General features: G+C 41.8%; 1 protein-coding gene across 1 annotated transcript in view; it reads left to right on the plus strand.

Moving 5' to 3' along the window:
• fign (fidgetin) overlaps positions 1 to 17,951 on the plus strand; it is a 28,196-nt gene extending 10,245 nt beyond the window's left edge. The window contains exon 2 of the mRNA XM_061724483.1: positions 13,598 to 17,951. Within this exon, the coding sequence (XP_061580467.1) occupies positions 13,598 to 15,834 (2,237 nt within the window). The 3' untranslated portion in view covers positions 15,835 to 17,951. The remainder of the gene's footprint in view (positions 1 to 13,597) is intronic.
• The last annotated feature ends 243 nt before the right edge of the window (positions 17,952 to 18,194 follow it).

Consider the following 18,194-nt stretch of genomic DNA (forward strand, 5'->3'; position numbering starts at 1 on the left):
TTAAAAGAAAAGCCTAAACCATTTTATTTCTGCTATGAGGGGATCTGGTGGCTGAAATTTGGGTGCAAGTGTTGTCAGAGGATTAGATGTTTACTTTCATGGATCCTGGGGCATCTGATCACACGAGAACGGCTTTAGGTACGCGTGTGTGGCTTAAAAACGCGTCACCGTATGTGTATGTATACGTCTCAAGTGACTGCTCGTGATCAGATCTCAGATAGCTGCTTCAAATCGAAATGAAGCTGTGAGACCAGAGTCAGCTGCCAGCTGAACATCAAACGGGTCGTGTTACAGATGTCTACAGATGTTTCAGTTGAATGGAAAGTAAATCAAGTGACGAGGGCTACGTCATCATAGAGACATGAAAATACCCTTTATTCCTCACATTTTAACAAGCTCGGTTTTATAAGCTCAGATGCCATACGAGAGAAATACCAAGTAAAAGGAGCATAAAATTAATTATTTGTGATGCTACACGAAGCAAAGCTTTAAAAATCTGCAGGTTTCATCCTGAATCAGTCCCCGGGGAAGAGGCTGAAGCAAAGCAAAACATATGCTCTCAATAAATGGCAACTTTACTGCCTGTAATATATCCATGTGTCCTGCAATTCCCCCATCAGTCCGACGTTAAGTTTTGCCACATGAGGGGCGTAATGCAACAACACGGCCAGGTTCTCTTGTGTTGTGTATATCAACAACAGAAAACCAGTTAATAAACCGACTTCACTTAGAGATAACAGTTATGATCTGGCTCTCCTAATTTACCCTGTCCTCTCTTGGTTCTTTACACACTCACACAAAAGCAGGACTATTTTGCTTTTTTTTCTTACAGAGAGAATACACTTTTCACCTGACAGTTTATTCATATGGAGATCGAGCCATTTGAATGGAGAGATGTGAGGAACGGGAGAAATGTTCCAGCGGAAAGCAGCAGTGTAGCTGCGTTTGAGGTGAAAGCAGAACTCTGCAGGGCTGATCATACGAATCGGTATGAACCTGCCGTTTATGTTGTGACAGCTGCCCAGAAAGCTGCTCAACTTTTAACTCCACGTTAAAGAAGTGCGTGGCTCTGGCTCGTTCACTTAAGCCTGTTAAATTCTTTTGACTGAATATTCTCTGATATAATAACTACCATTTTAACCTGTATTATATCCACTATCAGCTGTGTCGAGTGGACGTCTCAGGAATTTGAGACAAAGTATATATTCAGAGCCAATGTGTGGAATAATGGTTCCCATGGTAACCTGACATGTAGCCTCTTGTTTGTTTTGCAAAGTTCTTACGGCAGTACAACATGCAGCTTTGCAGATTGGGAAATGTGATATATTCCTTCAGCTGAGAATCTTCATCATGAATAGTGGTTTCAACATTTATTTGTTGTCAAAAGCTTTCATTTTTGATTAAGGCCAAAGTCTGTGCAGGAGCAGCCATGCACCAGATTTAATACTGAAAATATTTATTTCAGTTGACTTTGTGTGATTGTTAAATTCAGCTAAGATTCCATCATTTTATCAGCGTCTTAATATACTGTCAAAACTTTAAAGATCCCATTTTCTCTCAATTTAATGTTTATTTTAAAGGCATTCAAGCCTTTTCCGTGTGGTTCCAGTGCCAGGCACCATTGGATTTCTTATTTCTGCCTGATGACGTTTTAATGTCGTTACAGTTCAATTATATTGTTTGGAATATCTTCAAGAAAAGATGATGGTGATTTTTTATTTTTTTATTTTTTTTCATCAGTTAAATAAAAATAAACAGCATGTGCTAAGAATTTGGTAACATGGTGACCCGGCCAGGTTAAGGCTGTAGTAAGGAGGAATAATTGGCTCTAAATATTTTTGGGGGAAAGAAAAGTGACTTCCAGAACCGTATTTTCTAAATACTGTACGATTGAGAACACATCCAAGTGCAAACCAGTCCCTAGGTGGTTCTTCCTAGTATGACCCAGGGTACATTTGTGGTCACACTGTTTTACAAATGTGGCAGCGATTGTCCCAGACCACTGTGTTGCCTCAGCGATCAGATCTGAGTGGATCCTCCATCAGCCTTGATTTCACGTTTGATTTCAGTGCTGCGTACTTGTGATCACATCACCCAGGACGCGTGTCAGCGCCGGGTCTCAACAGGCCTTGAGAGGGAAAGGTCGCCGCAAAAGAATATATAAAATTGTTGCGCGAACTTCCTTATCCAATGATAAAAGCGAGTGGCCTCTTCAGGGACTACAATGTTTCCACTCACAGGACATGAGTGGTCACTCTGGAAATCTCAAGCTACTTTCACACAGGTCACGCTATAAATCCACACACTGGTGATCCCATTTTCATTCCGCCTCCACTCTCCAGCTGTGTATTCACAGTGATCCAACAAAGACGCTATATCCTGTCCCCAGTGTGTGCTTTCACAAAGCATCGAGGCATCCTGCAATCTGAGGATGGCTCCTTCCCACTTCTACGCGGTCCACAGTCAGAATCAAGCTCCTAATGTCTCCAGACCTGACTCACTCATTCACCAGGGAGCTGAATAAAACACAGCGGTGAAAAAAGCATATAAAAAAAACTAGTTCCCACCTGCTTCGTCCCTTGGGATACAGAGATTGGTGCTAGCTTCAGTTTCCCTTTTGCTGCTGGAGTGTCATCGCACTACATCTGACCACTGCGGTCAAAGACCCGGCGTTTTTTTTTGCTGCATCTTTAGTGTGCTTGTTAAATTTAGCTTTGCGGCCATCCTCACGCCCCATTTCCGTCTTTCTGCATCATCACTTCACACATCACTCTGTTACGCCCCTGTTACTACCTCCCAAGGCCGTAACGGTGGCTGTTGTATTTTGCCTATAGGGGGTTTGATGACGTGTGGGACCCGTGTGAGTGGAGTTCACATACGTGACATTCAACAAATAAATGCCACACGCATGTGTCTTACCAGCGGTAGAGTATAGTGTCGGATGCCCGAGACCAACAGGAGCAAGAGAGTGTGTGACAGATGAACTGAGGAGTACGCAACTGAAGCGTGGAACATAACTTTATGTCAGTAAAAAGCATTTCTTTCTAGGGATAAAGGCAGTGGGGAAGGAGTTTATAGTTCACTCAGTTTAAAAGTGTTGCCACACAGCTGAGGTCTCTAGCATGCTGTCGTGTTCAACAACAAACATGAACTGAGACGTCAGGGCAGGTGATGTTCACGGTTGCCAGGGACCGTTAGTGCTGAATGTTGCAGCTGGCTCTAAAGAAAGAACGTAAAAAAAGAAGAGATTTGGATACCCAAATTGAAACCCGGATTTCCGCATAACGACCAAAGGTCCTGACATGGAACTGGATTGTGACGTGGCGTGTCCAGGGATGATTGACCCTCCCTCAAAGTTCACTCAGGGGCTTGAACTCCACATCACTCCAGTATGTCACCGCGTCTGAGCGTGTGATGCTGCTCGCACAAACGTCATCACAGCGTCACACGAAGCGTGTCCATAACAACGCTTCAGAGAATCAGCAGAATGGAGAACAGCACAGAAAAATATGGTGGCAGCTCCACTGACTTCTCGGTTTATTTGGACTTTTGGTCAGATACAGCCCCCCTCACGTCTTTGAATTCCTGAATTAAGCCAAAACAAAGACTCCCTGTTCACTGTGCAGCACATATTACCGTAGCCTTCCCAAGCACGCTTCTTCCAACATGCCAGAGACCCGGAAATTACATGAATAGATTATCAAAGTTATCAAAGCAACATTTATTTTCTCAGTTACTTTGATTTGATGGAAAAAGGAAATTCCATCAAATCCAGACGGACCTTTAAAAGTGAAGGCTTTAATTTTATTCCATGGCACTGACACTCACCGTGCCAGCTTAGCTCTTGGAAGCCATTGTTTGCCAGTGGGCGAACCAATCTTCTCCACAGCTCTTTCCTTGTAAAAGTTCCCCTTTATGGCTTCACTACTTCACTTCAGTAACTTTATTACAGTATAGCTGAGAGATTTCTATTTCATATTGACCTAAGATTGCTTCAGTTGTCTCATTTCACCTTTTGTCTGGCCTGTGCTGGAGAAGTGACCTTCTTTGAGACTTGCAGTCGATACCACAGAATGGCTCAAGAAAGCTTCTGACAGCGGTTGCAGGCAAACATCCTTTCGCTGCTCACTCGGGTATTTTCAATTAGACCGCAGTTTAAACTTTTAATCACTTTAATGTGTGGGAAACAGTAAATAGAACAACAAACGCCCTTGGGGTCCTTTGTGTGCACACGTGCTGAAAAAAAAAAAAGTTATTTAGTGTTTTAAGTTCAGTTTCATTCATATCTGTACAATACTATGGAATGAGTTTAGGTGAAATTCAGACTGGGGAGGCTTTACGTTTGAGCAGCTGTCATATAGGTGCTCCTTCCAAGAATTTCTTACATAAAAAGAGTAATCCAAAGCAGTGGTTCCCAACCTTTTTTCCATGGAGCCCCCCCTACTTGTGTCTAAGACCAGCCGGGCCCCCCAACCCGTACGTACTAGCAGCAAAAGAGTAAAGTTATTCGTTACAAACCTTTAATTGAAAAAATGAACATTAATTATGTTTTTTTGATACATTTCTCTTTGGTTTACCCTGTATACAGATGACTTTGTTTTTCTCACCTTCATTTTGTATCACCAATGTATAAAATACGCACAAAAAATAATTGCAAGGACATAAAAATATTTCTGAAAAATGTCTCTTTTAATATGAGAGCAAAATTTTTGTTTAAATTTTTTCTTTAACAACCTGTTGGAGTAGTAGTATGATTAAATGTTGAATAATGATATGATAATACGTTTTTATCCTGATAAATAACTTAGTATTTTAAAATGACCAAAATATTTCTAAGTGGGTTTATACAGACTTGGATTACTGTATTCCATTAGGTGTGTTATTATGATTTTTTTATTTATTTAATATATGTTGTGAAAACTATGTTTCTCTTTTGTATTCATCGCTTAATGAAAGCAGAAGTGTTGCTTGGTCTTTATTTGATGATTTCCTTACATACTTTTTTTTCCTTTTTCGCCAGGACAAAAGTAATTTTGCAAAAAGTTCTGCAAGGACTTTGTAGCCATGATTTTAGGATTTCAATCTGTTCTCGTACCCGCCGTTGCTTTGACAAATATGTTTCGTGGAAGCTGGCGGCGCCTCTCAGATGGGGAGCAGGTGTCCGCTGGTGTAGCGCCGTTTGATGCTGGGGGGAAATGTTTTCTGATAAAGGACTGACCAAATCCACACAAGAAACTAGAGACTACACGGTTGTCGTCCTGTTGGGTGACACTGGGAGATGATTGCTTTGTGGTTGTTTTTTTTTTATATCTCATGCAGTATCTGGTCGACACACCAAAACTACTTGGCTAGAAAAAATACCGCGGATGCAGTTTTTCCTTAGAAAAATATCCAGTTTTCTCTGTGTCGTGAATTATGAGGTTCTTTTATTTTTCTATTTTGCTCCTCTCTTAACCAGGTTATCGTGGGTGTAAAATTTAATGGTCGGAAGTAATCACAGTTGTGAATCGGGCCGGTGAACAAGATAATTTGTTAATTTCCAGTGGGCCTGTCAGTGCTTAAATCAGGTGACTCTCAGTGAGCTTGTCACCACAGCTTCATAGCAAAAAGTCAAGTTGTTGCACTTGTTCTTGTCTTTGTCCGGCTGTCGACGTTTTGAGGGAGGAAGATGTTAGTGAGCACCTTTTGGTCAATGAACTCTCATGTAAGAGGGTCACAGCCTGCCTCAATTCTCTCTTTAAGAGTCTAAGTGATCCCCCGAGAGGCAAAATAGCCAAGTTTGTGGAGAATTGCAAAATCACTGTCTGTGCTCTGAGGTTAAGGAAGAGTTTGCCAGCGCTGGAGTTCAGCAACTCTCTTCCTTTAACTAACAAGCCATTTGAGTATTCATCAGTAGCATGCACTACAGAACCCGTCTCACTTTTAGCCAGTGTTCTACTGGTGTGTTAGTTCAGCATGTGCATAGATTTCGCTGTACTTAGTGCAGTAATGGAAGACGTTGCCTCGGGGGCCTCTTGGCCTGAAGAGTCGTTCCTTAATGAGCATCACCGAGACAAAGAAATGACAGTTCAACCTCACAATTTACAGGATTGCTGAGGAATATGAAAAATAAATCCTTCCCCGAAGCCAGCAGAGTTTATATGGCAAGCTCGGCTCGAAAAGCCCGTGAGACCGGAAAAAAATCCAGAGCATGCCACACAAAAAATGCATTATGCAATCAAATGTGGATGTCAGAATCTGTGTGCATTCAGCAGGAAATGTTATAAAGCTAGATTATGCTACTTACTGTTCTGGAGTTTGCCAACAGCATGATACATTATATTCTACAAATGTTAGTGTATATTATTTTTGAGGGAAAAAAGTAGGTTTTTTTGTTGTTGTTTTTTTTTTTAAACAAGTATAAAGATCTTAGATTAAATTTTGAGTCTAGCTAAATTTATATTTATTTCTGGAGTACAAGAGTTGATATTACACATGAGATGAAACAGGATGCGCTGTGAAATTGTCCAAAAAAAACCTCCTGAGCAGAAGCTCTTAATTGGGGTAAAAGATTTTCCCAGTTTCCAGGAATCAGGGACACAACTTCGGAATAGGGGCCCCCTCAAAGGTTCCTCGTCCCTGGGAAAATCTCATGTCATCAAAACACAACCTAATTCCATTGATGTAAGACCGCTGTTACATCAGGATTAATTATTGTTAATTACCTCTTTTTTTCCCCCCCAAATAGAAACCTAGTGGTTTCAGTCAGTGACGGCTGCTGCTGCAGAAAGCAGTTTGGTACGGAGGGAAAGACTGCTGACTGTGGTCCAAGTCAAGCGTTGAGGCCGGCTGTACACCAGCTGTGTGATGTGTGCATTGCTGAACCGCTGTGATACGACTTGTGTGTATATGTGTGTATCCACATCGCCAATGTTCCTGCTGGATCTCTGCTGCAGATCAGCTGCTTTCTGCACAATCTTTGAACAAAGCGATACCCCTGTAGCAGTAGCCACAGCACTTTAGTTGATATGGTTCTAAATGTGAAGGACAGAGAATTTGAGACCAGTCAAACACAACCACCAGAATTAAAAGAAAACCCTTATTAGGTGAGCTGTATTTTGAGATATATTGCCTGTACTATGAGATTACAGGGACAGTTTTATCGGTGCCGATGCAACGTCAGTGTGATGGCAAACAAACGTCGTAGCTGTGTTTTTGCTGGCACTCACTTACCTGAAAAAAAACAGGCAGCACAACCGAGCCGCCAGACAGCACATGGCTGCAGCGCAGTTTGACCTGCAGCTGAAGCCGCTCTGTCACGTCACCGCGTGAGCCGAGATGAAAATCGTGACACTCTGCACATGCATGACAGCTGGTGGGAAGCGGGCCCGGTTGTAAACACAAACTGCTGCCACAAGCTTCAGTGAAAAATATTTTTCTAGCTCTCGGTCCCCTCGCTGTTTTCTTCACTGGTGTTTCAGATTATCCATCAGCTGTTCAGGATGCTGTTAGCTCGTCGTACATCTGCTCCTACCGGGGAGTCGGCTGCCTGGGAAGCTGTTGGATGATCTGATGGCGGGGTCCTTGTTTCTGGGATTAGGGGGTTGTGTTCGTACCGGCTTTGTATGCAAGAGTGTGTCTAAATAATGAATTAACTAAAAAGATGAAACCAGTTGTGGTGACCGAAAATATACAAGATGTGTATGTAATTTGTTTACTAACTATGGGATTAAAATGTATCCTATTGATTTGGAATATTTGACACAATTGTGATTTATTTTTAATAGCCATAATAGCCGTTTTGAGCACGTGATGGGTCAGGGACCAGATGGGAACACCGAGGCTGAGTTGGGATTTGAGGGAGAAGCAAGTGAAATGGCCTGTTGACTAGGGATGGAAATTATTGATAAGATTTCATCGATACCAGTGCCATTATCTGTTGTGGTTATCGATTTGATTCTTTACTGAACCACTTATTAATTCCAGATAAGGGTTTTTAGCCTCAGCACGACTCCTTTACTGTCTCAAATTTCAAAAATAAAAACTCCCTTTGCAGATTACAGCAGTATCTCCAGTTCAGCAATGCTGCTTGTCAAAATAAAAGTCTTATCGTATGCATCATGTGTCATTGTTGATTTGGTATGTACATTTTGAAACATGCTGAGATTGGTAATGGGATGGATACGTTTAGACGTTTTAATTTATCATGAAATTTGGACTCAAATTTCATTTTGGATCAATGTTTTCATTGTGTCAAACATTTGTTGGACCATTATCAGTTAATAATGTTCATACTTAAAGCAACACAAAGGATATTTTCTTGTTAAACACTTAGTTTCAGTTTCATTTCAAGGAATATTTGCTCATCTCTAGGAAGTGCTATCAAGCTCACGCCATCTCCCATTCCTCATATCGGCACATTGGATTCCTGTCCCGGTCGTCTCTAGCAACGACTGGATGTTGCTTTATGGCACTACAGTATGTCACACATCAGCAACGATGAAACTCACGCACATGGCAGAGGTGGTTAAAAGACACGAGAAAGTAATGATTGAACTGAGCAAGAGACTGAAAAAGAGTAAATCTTTGACAAAGCAATTTAGGCTCCGAACCTAAGAGCTAAAATCTACAATATATATATATATATATATATATATATATATATATATATATATATATATATATATATATATATATATATATATATATATATATATATATACTGTATATATAGATATATATATATATGAGACAATTTGCTTCACTGAAATGTACATATTAAAATATTACAAATACACCAAGGTCATATGTTTTCAGTGTTGGATTTATCCAATTAAGCGAATTAAACGTAAGCTTGCAAATGTAGTTATATTAAAAGCAACAGTGGAAATGCTGTTACTCTTCTGCAAACTGACGAAAAAACACAAAAACTGTATTACAACAACATGTTCGTGTTTATGTGCCCTCGATAAACAATGTAATGCATTTATCTATTTCTGAAATTGAGCTTGGCTTTTTTTGTTGTTTTTGTAACATAAATTGACTCTACTCGTCTTTGCTTCGACAAATCACAAACACCTGAACACAGCCGGCAACAGCTCCACTTGTAAAGAACTGCTCGTCTCAGTCTCACACCGCTTCTAACTCGTCGTCCACTTTCATCAATTTTCACATTTTGCTTATTATATTTCAACATGATAATTGGCTTGAACACTTTTAAAAGTTGAAATTTATTGTGGTGAATTCATAAAGTGACAAGATCTCTTCTAATAAATATTAAATTAAATTTGATAGGTCAATGTTCAACTTGGAAACATGTTTCTGGTTTAACTGTAAAATATCAAAAAGATATTTCAGCTTCTCACCTGCATACCCAGTTTGTTAAAGTCATTAAGATGAACAAATTAAACAAATATTGCTCATTAAATCTGCCGTCTGTAAATACTCTCCATGAAATCATATTTTTCCCAAACTCTGCTTCATCAGATTTGAGTTTAATGAGTCTTTTTTTTTTTTTTTTTTTAATTAATGGACAGTCATGATGTCAGACTAGTGATTGGGCAAATGTGTTGATTTCATCCAAAATCCACAGATGGAGTTGTCGATTGCTTCCCATAACTCACTTGTATTAACTTATATTCACTAAAACAGCTAAACAATCACGTACTGCTTTTTTTCCTCACATATTTCTTCCTGTATGATCAGAAATGTTGTCATAATTGCAATGAAAAGTCTTCCCACAGTGAGTTGTTTGCGTGACTGGCAGGGCAGCAGCAGTCCATAAGCAGTCATTTTCCACCTTTGATCATAATAGAATCCACCAGGATCCGTGCAGACGTGTAGTAATTTGCTGCCGTGGGTGGCCAGACTGTGAAATATATGGGGAGACGGCCCTGCAAAAGACTGTGACTGAGGAAGGCCCCTTTTCTCGAAATGAGGGGTTAAATGGCACGCTGCCACCAAAAGATTGGTCTCACAGCCACATGGAGCTATAAATAGAGTTCAGATAGTCTTAACTTAATTTGTCAGATGTGTATTATTATCAGTATTAGGTTTTGCCCCACCCCTACTTGGAATGTGTCTAGTGAATTTGAATATGAACATGATTTTGTTTTTATTTATCAACATAATTACCGTCTGTCTGCAATATTTTGCAGGCTTGTCAAGTAGAGAGGGCCGTGTGTGCAGAATAAAAGCAAATATCCCCATAATTATGTTTACGTCTGGCAAAGAAAATCCCGGGGTTTTAATGATCGGTAATTGTAAATACTTTTCGGTACGTCTGCCGCCTCAGCTGGGACCATTGTGTGGCGTGGAGTGCAGAGTTTGCGCGGCTTAATTATGACACCGTGCATGTTTGAACATACCGGTCTGCGTCAGCGCTGCAACACACGTTGGGGTGTGTAATCTCAGCCCAAGTCCGACTTTAAAGAGCTCATTACAGTTAGTTTTCTAAAGAGCAGCTTATTAAACACAGTTACCTAATAAGCATCTTTGGTGGTGCAAATTGGTAAAAATGGAAATGAGTCTGATTAGGCCGCGTTTCAATTACGACAGCAACCCCACACCCCCAATCTCTGTCACCACGGCCCCTCCCCCACCCCACCTCCCAAAAACAGCAAAACGATGAAGAAAAGTCCAGCTCCTTTTGCTCAGGAACCTCCTGGAAGGCATTTTGCTTCCACTCTAAATCTCTCTTCCTCCCGTTCTCACTTGTACACACAAGCCGCGCGCCCATGCACTGGAAAGAAAAAGGAAAAGAAAAAACCACTCTGCCACCTCTGTGCTTCCTTTCAGCAGCACTGTAATGAATAGAGAATTGTGCAAGCGGTGGTCCAATTTACGCGCTAGGAAATTGGATGGACATTGCAGAGGCCCACTCTTGTTTGCTTAAAAATGTCCTAGGCTACCAGATTAATGGCTCCCAAAAAAGGTCAGCTTTTTTTCATCGATGACAATCGCTGAACCAGAAATTACGTTGCAGGATGACACCGTAGCGTCATCACATGTCAAGCAAGCGTTGCTCGTCTTTTTTCTTTGATCAGTGTGAAATCGTGTGTACGTTGGATGACGCGTAAGGGTTCATTTCAGGACATCTCGCAAGGGATCGGTCGGATCCGCTCACAGATTTCAACAGCTCCCAAAATTTGGCCTCATTTTGGAGAAAAAATATTAACGTCTGTTTTGTAACGATATCCCTAAAATTTAGAGTTGAGGGTCATTCAGGCCCGTGAATTGACAAACACATAAGACTCTAACAGAGGCTTTATTGTTTGTTGGCTGATCGGTGGAATTTGAGCTCATGTCCTGAGGCGATCTGAAAACATTCCACTCGTAAAACGCTCTGTAATTATCCCATTTCAAAGAAGGACAAAGGAACTTGTGGATGCTGGTTTTTCAATTTCTATGCAGGTTGAATAAAGGGCAACATTTTACTGCAAAACCGAAGTACTAAATCATTATAATAATGTATTGCAAGAGTGCGTTTGTGTATGTGTATAAACACATTTTATTTGTGGGCTTTGCGTTCGTCTCCCTCTTTGTGTGCACTATTTTTTATTCATAGGATAAGAACTTCTGTGCCATTTAAACTATTTAGAGTCTTATTCCTGTTCAGATATGTTGGTTTGGATCATTTTTCTTCCTTTTCCACATGAAAAACGATCACAATCTCCTTACGACATGCAATCCTGAATCTCCCCTCTTTATTTAACATGTTTGAAATATCCATACAGCAGAGGGGAAAGATATGTTTATTTATCTTTCAGATGAATTGCACTTACTAGCTAAATTGAAGTTATTTTTCCAATCTGCCTGACAGCGCCGTGCTGTACTGCGATGAGCGCCCTCTTCATAAAACACCTGATGCTCAGTGAGCTCAAGTACACTTTGCAAGCAGTCCAAAGTGGCACATTGTTCAGAGAGGATTTGCAGTGACAGAAGAATCTCTCTGTGTGCAATTTTGTTATTGACAAAATGGTCCTTGAGTTGTTAAGGAACTCCAGCGAGTGATTTCTTTTACATGCTGCTACGCTCGCTGCGATGGCAGTAATGTTTGAGATTCTTTGGCAGCGCTAGGCGCTGTTTCCCCAGGACTGTTTTAATTAAGAAAGCTATTTTTTCTTTTTTTTATATATATATATATATTGTTGCACTGGAAGATGACTGCAAGATCTGCACATAAGATGTCCAATTTTGAAGTCTACCTATGTGCAAGCCTAAAATAAATGTACTATTTGACTCAGATAAACATGTAATTAGTGACTGTGGAGGCTAAATACCGTGCTGGCTTTAGTTGAAACTGATGAAATGGTACATTTCTGTATAACACAAGATAAATGTTATTTTTATTTTGCTGGTACCCCTAATGACGCGCCCCCCCCCCCCCCCCACACACACACACACACACACACCTGCCAGTTAATGAACATTTCTTTTTATCCACAGTGTGGCTTGCTTACCTTAATTTTCTGCTCAGGCTCTTTCTTTCTTTTTTTTTTTTCCTTACTCATTATCTTGGATGGTTGACAACTATGTAAGCCATAGCATGCATCTCTTTGACTAAAACCTTGTAAATTAGCACAATTAGTGCAGCATCATCCTGCTAATTAGCTGCTGGGTGGCGGGTTGGCAGTGGCTGGGAGAGAGTCAGAAGGGAATCTACAGGCAAACACTGTTTCTGTAATCTGCCTCTGGACCGTCTACGTTTGTTTTTTTTAAATCCTGTGATATGGACTTAACCCACTGAAGTATAAAGCACAGCAGTGTGGCAGCAGCTTAACAAAGACCGCCGTGTTTTTTTCTTTTTCTTTTCTTTTTTTTAACGCAACGTCTCATGTATCTTTGTGTAGCTTTTGGTCAGATTAGTGTTGATGAAAGATGTTCCAAACTGTACACTATCACAGATTGTTTTGAGCTGTAATCTCTAATAGTCCACATTCTGAAGGGTACAATACTTTCTCTGATAATCCCAGAGTAAAAGATGACAGCGTGACGAAAAAACTTTTATTTGCAGATTGACTTTAGGATTTAACTTGATTATTTCTGTCATTCAAACTCTTAAGGCCCCATCGAGAGGCTGAGCAAGGCTGCACGGAAAAAAGACAAGTGAAGCTTTTTTCTTTTTTTCCTTTTTTTCCCCCTCCTCAGTCTTTCAACGAGGAAGCAGTAGGCAGACTCGATATGGATGTAATTCATGCTGGGCTGAGGGCTTTGTGTGATGAAAGCAACAGAGCGCTCCCAAGGAAGATTGCTTTGCTGCTCTCCTCCAAGCAGATTTGAAACTGTCTCAGAATGTCTCAGATGAGAGTTGGATTATAGACTGACCTGCAATGTCTGTGTCATTCTGCTCTGTGCTGGGTGGACTACACTGCAGCAACCAGGTGTTGGGGCCAGCATCATCAAACTGACCATGATGCGAATCCAGCCCGCATTGTTCGTTTGTATGATTAGAGCAAGTAGAGAAGCAATTATGTATTTGTCTTCAGTTTATTCTAATTGCTTATTATGAAGCATGCTTTAATATCAGGATGTGCATTTTATTTATTGATTGATTTATTTCATTAATCATTATGTAATGCTTACGTTGACATATTTTTCCCTTATGTGGCATATCCAGGTCTAAAGATGCAGTGGACCCCAGAGCACACACAATGGGCAGAACAACACTTCGACATCTCATCCACTACCCGCTCACCAGCACACAAAGTGGAGGCCTACAGGGGGCACTTACAGCGCACATACCAGTACGCGTGGGCAAACGATGACATCTCTGCGCTGACTGCCTCCAATCTGCTCAAGAAATATGCCGAGAAGTACTCTGGGATCCTGGAAGGTCCAAATGAAAGAGCCCTGCTGTGCTCCTACTCCGATAGCACCGCTGGACTCATGAATGGACGAAAGTCGGAGAATGAATCCTGGCAGGAGGGGATTTACCCAATGAACTGTGCTCCAGATGTTATATCTGTGAGCAAAGCTGGAATGACAGCTGCCCTACCCCCTGCAGACGTGTCGGCCAGCATAGGCAGCTCTCCGGGGGTGGCCGGCAGCCTGTCCGAGCCCGGCTACTCCAGCAGTAACTGTGGGAGCCACCCGGCCACCACTCTCCACTCGGGCCTCCCGTCTCAGGAATATACTGCCAGCTACAACGGTTCCTACCTGCATTCTAGCTACAGCAGCCAGAGTACCCCAGCCCTCCCCTCCCCACACCCTTCCCCTTTACACAGCGCTGGGCTGCTGCAACCACCGCCCCCGCCTCCTCCTCCCGCTTTAGTACCAAGCTACAACGCTGGGTCTCCAAACCTCACCAATTACAATTATCCTCCAACAGGGTACGCTTCACAGACTGCCATGGGCCCTGGCTACAGCCCCGGGGGGGCAGCCCCACCTTCTGCTTACCTGCCGTCCGGTATTGCAGCCCCTACACCGATACCTCCCTCCACGCTGCCCGGCTACACCTACCAATCCCATAATAATACCCCAATTGCACCTACACCTTTGAATGGCAGCACGTCCAGCTCTTTAAAACGAAAAGCTTTTTACATGAGTGGAGATGGCGATATGGACTCCAGCTATGGTAATTTCAACTACAACCAACAGCGCTCATCGCAGAGCCCAATGTACCGGGCAGAAAACAACGGCGTCTCAGACTCAAACAGAGGTAGTGGCTTTGAGAGAAGCGTCGAAGCATCGTCTCTTGCTTTTAAGCCTACCAAACAGCCGGTGTCCTCCGATCAGCAAAGGAAATTTAGCTTACACTCTGGCAGAGCACTCACTCCTCCATCCTATGGCTCAACCAAAAGCTCTGCAGGAGATCTCAGAACCGTCGAGCCATACAGAAAGTTCGGATCTCCCATGATGAGCGAGCAATCAGAAGAGCACAGACAGCACCTTTCCCACTCCCTGACGGGGGCTGACATAGGTACGGCTACCTCGACTATCCACGCCGCGGAGGAACAACTAAAGAACAGCGATTCCAGCCTGGTGGAGATGGTGACCACTGAGATCCTTCAGCAGGGCTCTCCTGTGGACTGGAGTGACATCGCAGGCCTGGATTTGGCCAAAGCAGTGCTCAAAGAGGAGATACTGTGGCCTATTTTAAGGCCTGATATGTTTAGTGGACTTGCCACATTACCTCGGAGCCTCCTTTTGTTTGGACCTCAGGGAACGGGCAGGACCCTGCTGGCACGCTGCATGGCCAGCCAGCTAGGGGCTGCCTTTCTGCAGCTGAGCAGCTCGGCGCTAGTGACCAAGTGGCTCGGGGAAGGGGACAAGATCATCCAGGTCTCTTTCCTCGTAGCGCGGCGTCGTCAACCGGCAGTGGTCTTCATCAGCGACGTGGATCTGCTGCTGTCAGCCCAGCTCAGCGAGGACAGCCCTGTGAATCACCTCAAGACTGAGCTCCTCATACAACTTGACAGTATTCTGACCTCCGCTGAGGGCCATGTTCTCGTGGTCTGCTCCACCAGTAAGCCTGAACAGATTCCAGAGACCCTACGGAGGTACTTTACAAAGCGATTGCTCATCCCCTTGCCTGATGGGACGGCACGCCATCAGATAATCAGTCAGCTGCTCTCACAGCACAACTACTGTCTCAGTGACAAAGAGATGTCATTGCTGGTTCAGAGGACAGAAGGATTTTCAGGACTGGATGTAGCCCAGCTGTGTCAGGAGGCTCTGATCGGCCCTCTGCACGGCATGGCCGGTGCTGACTTGTCAAGCGTTCACCCGAGTCAGATGAGACCGGTCTCGTACCAAGACTTTGACAGTGTATTTTGCAAATTCCAGCGCAGCATATCACAGAAAGATCTTGACATTTACACAGAGTGGAATAAAATGTTTGGTTGTAGTCAATGAGAGAGGCCCATCAAACACTTTCTTTAAACTCAGCTGTTGAAAACATACAAAAAAAAAAGAAAAAGAGAAAAAACGGTTTGGCCTTCAAGACAAAAGCAAGCAGTGGTGACACGAACACACTAAAAAGAAAACTGTCTTTCAGACTTCAGACCAAGGACAACAGCATGGACGTCACGTGCCGTCAAAAAAACCTGGTTAACAATTTATACAGCTAAAGCCACACGCTCAATGAAACGATTTAGACAGGATGTCCCCCATCTTTTTGTATATAAATATATATACAATATAAATATATACTGCTGATCTTGAGATTTAGTTGCTATCAAGTGCCTGAGATGGTGCTGTTTAAGTTACTTTTTCTTTTATTCCCTTTTTATTTCAGTTTTTTTTTTTTTTTTTTGCTACACAATCTTCATCGGTGGTATGTGCAAATATATACATATATAAAAAGCTTTACAATGTGACAAAAAAAGAAAAGTCTTCACTGGAATAGTGTTTTTCAGCTGTGTCTGTTTCGTGCTCTCTGTGAACAGTTGTGGTTAATTTGAGCTGAATTCAATGTATTGGCATCATTTCAGTTGAGCATCATTACCTTGCACTGGTTTTATGTGTGTGGAGCATTTAATGAGAACAACACTGACACACTCACTTTGTGGCTGGAACAACAGGATTTTCTATGATTTCATCTGGCCGATACGCCGGCCGCCCTCCTCTTTACATGCAAAGATGGATATCATTTTACAAGGTGACTTCAGTTTAAACAATATGTTACATTGTAATTCCTATTAAATATTACGGTAAGTGGTTCACAATATTTTTTTCTTCTGATGAAGTCGATTCTGAACACTCAGGAATGTTGTGAAGATGTGTACAGTACCTCATGATCTCGTATTCAAGCACTACATGCTACACAAGCATTTGGCTTGCATTTAAATTTGCGTTCTCAAAACACAAAAGGCTTTACGATACCTCAAAAAGCTCAAAATGAGAAGGTCCTACAGTGAATGTATGAGGGTAAATGTAATCGTGGTTTATTTGCAAGGCTTAAAATCATTTTGTTTAGGCTTCTTTACCTTTTAAAACTTTGTTGGAGTGAGAACTGATAATATGTCCTTTGTGCTGGTTGAACTTTATAATTGAGTAAATTTCAGTGTGAAATATGTTTTTTCCCCCTTTTGGCCATAATTTACCTGAAATACAATGATCCTACGTTTTAGTTCCCTGTTTTTCATGCACATCGGTCCAGCCTGTGGTGGTGGAGGGTTGAGAGACATTCTGAAGGTGCAGACACACAATTGACGTTGAGGGAAACAGCTGCCTTGAGGTATTTCGCTGCGTCGCTCTTTCCTGACGCTGTTTTAGCATTAACCTAAGGATTATGTACAGCCCGAGCTCCTTTCTACCTCAGTTTGTTTTTTATCTCGTGAAAGAAAAATTCAGCAAAATGTCAGCGCCTGCTCGGCTTGTTTGATGAAGAGACCTAGGAGACAACCAGACAGCGCTTTGGTTGCGTGCAAAATCTATTAGCTTCACGTTTTTTGATAACCCTGTTTTTCATCACACAATGCATTTAAAGGGGAGCACAGCTGAATATCATACAGCATGCCTTTGCCTTAGGACAATTTGGCCTTTATCAGCGAACATTCACCAGTGGATCTTGTTGCTGTACCTTTTTCGACCCCTGAATCTGTGATGTCAAATAGACACGCTTGAGTTTTCTCATCCATGAGTTTTCTCGTGTGTGCGCATATTCTGTCTTGGACGTAATTCCAGTATTTCAATCTAAAGTTTACACAGGAATTAACCGATTTGCATTCCCAGGTTAGACTCACGATCTGTAATGAAAATACCCTGGCCCCTTTTATAGTAATTTTTACGTTGAAACTGTTACTCTGATTTAAATCTGTCTTTGCTGCCATTAAGCAGTTAATGTCCACTGAACATTTCCAGCTCCACGAGAGCCAGTCTGAGAGCAAGTAAAAGCACTGAATGTATTATTTCCTGAGAGCAGTAAGAAGAAGCAAAGCACTTGCACGTTGAAAAATGCCACTGATGTAGGTGACACTGTAAGTATGAGTGCAAAGAACTGCAGAGGCACTAAAGGACTTGCTTCTTATATACTGTACATATATATATATATATATATGTATGTGTATACATATATATATATATATATATATATATATATATATATATATATATATATATATATATATATATATATATATATATGTTGACTTTTTCCACATATATCTAATGTTTTTTGTTTTGCTTTATTAACTCATTTTCATATAGATCACTGCCACCTGGTTCAGTACCAACAACCTCTGCAGGTCCATATAGGGATGCTATCAGGGCAT

This window comes from Cololabis saira, chromosome 6 (genome assembly GCF_033807715.1).
Source record: "Cololabis saira isolate AMF1-May2022 chromosome 6, fColSai1.1, whole genome shotgun sequence".
Lineage (NCBI taxonomy): Eukaryota > Metazoa > Chordata > Actinopteri > Beloniformes > Belonidae > Cololabis > Cololabis saira.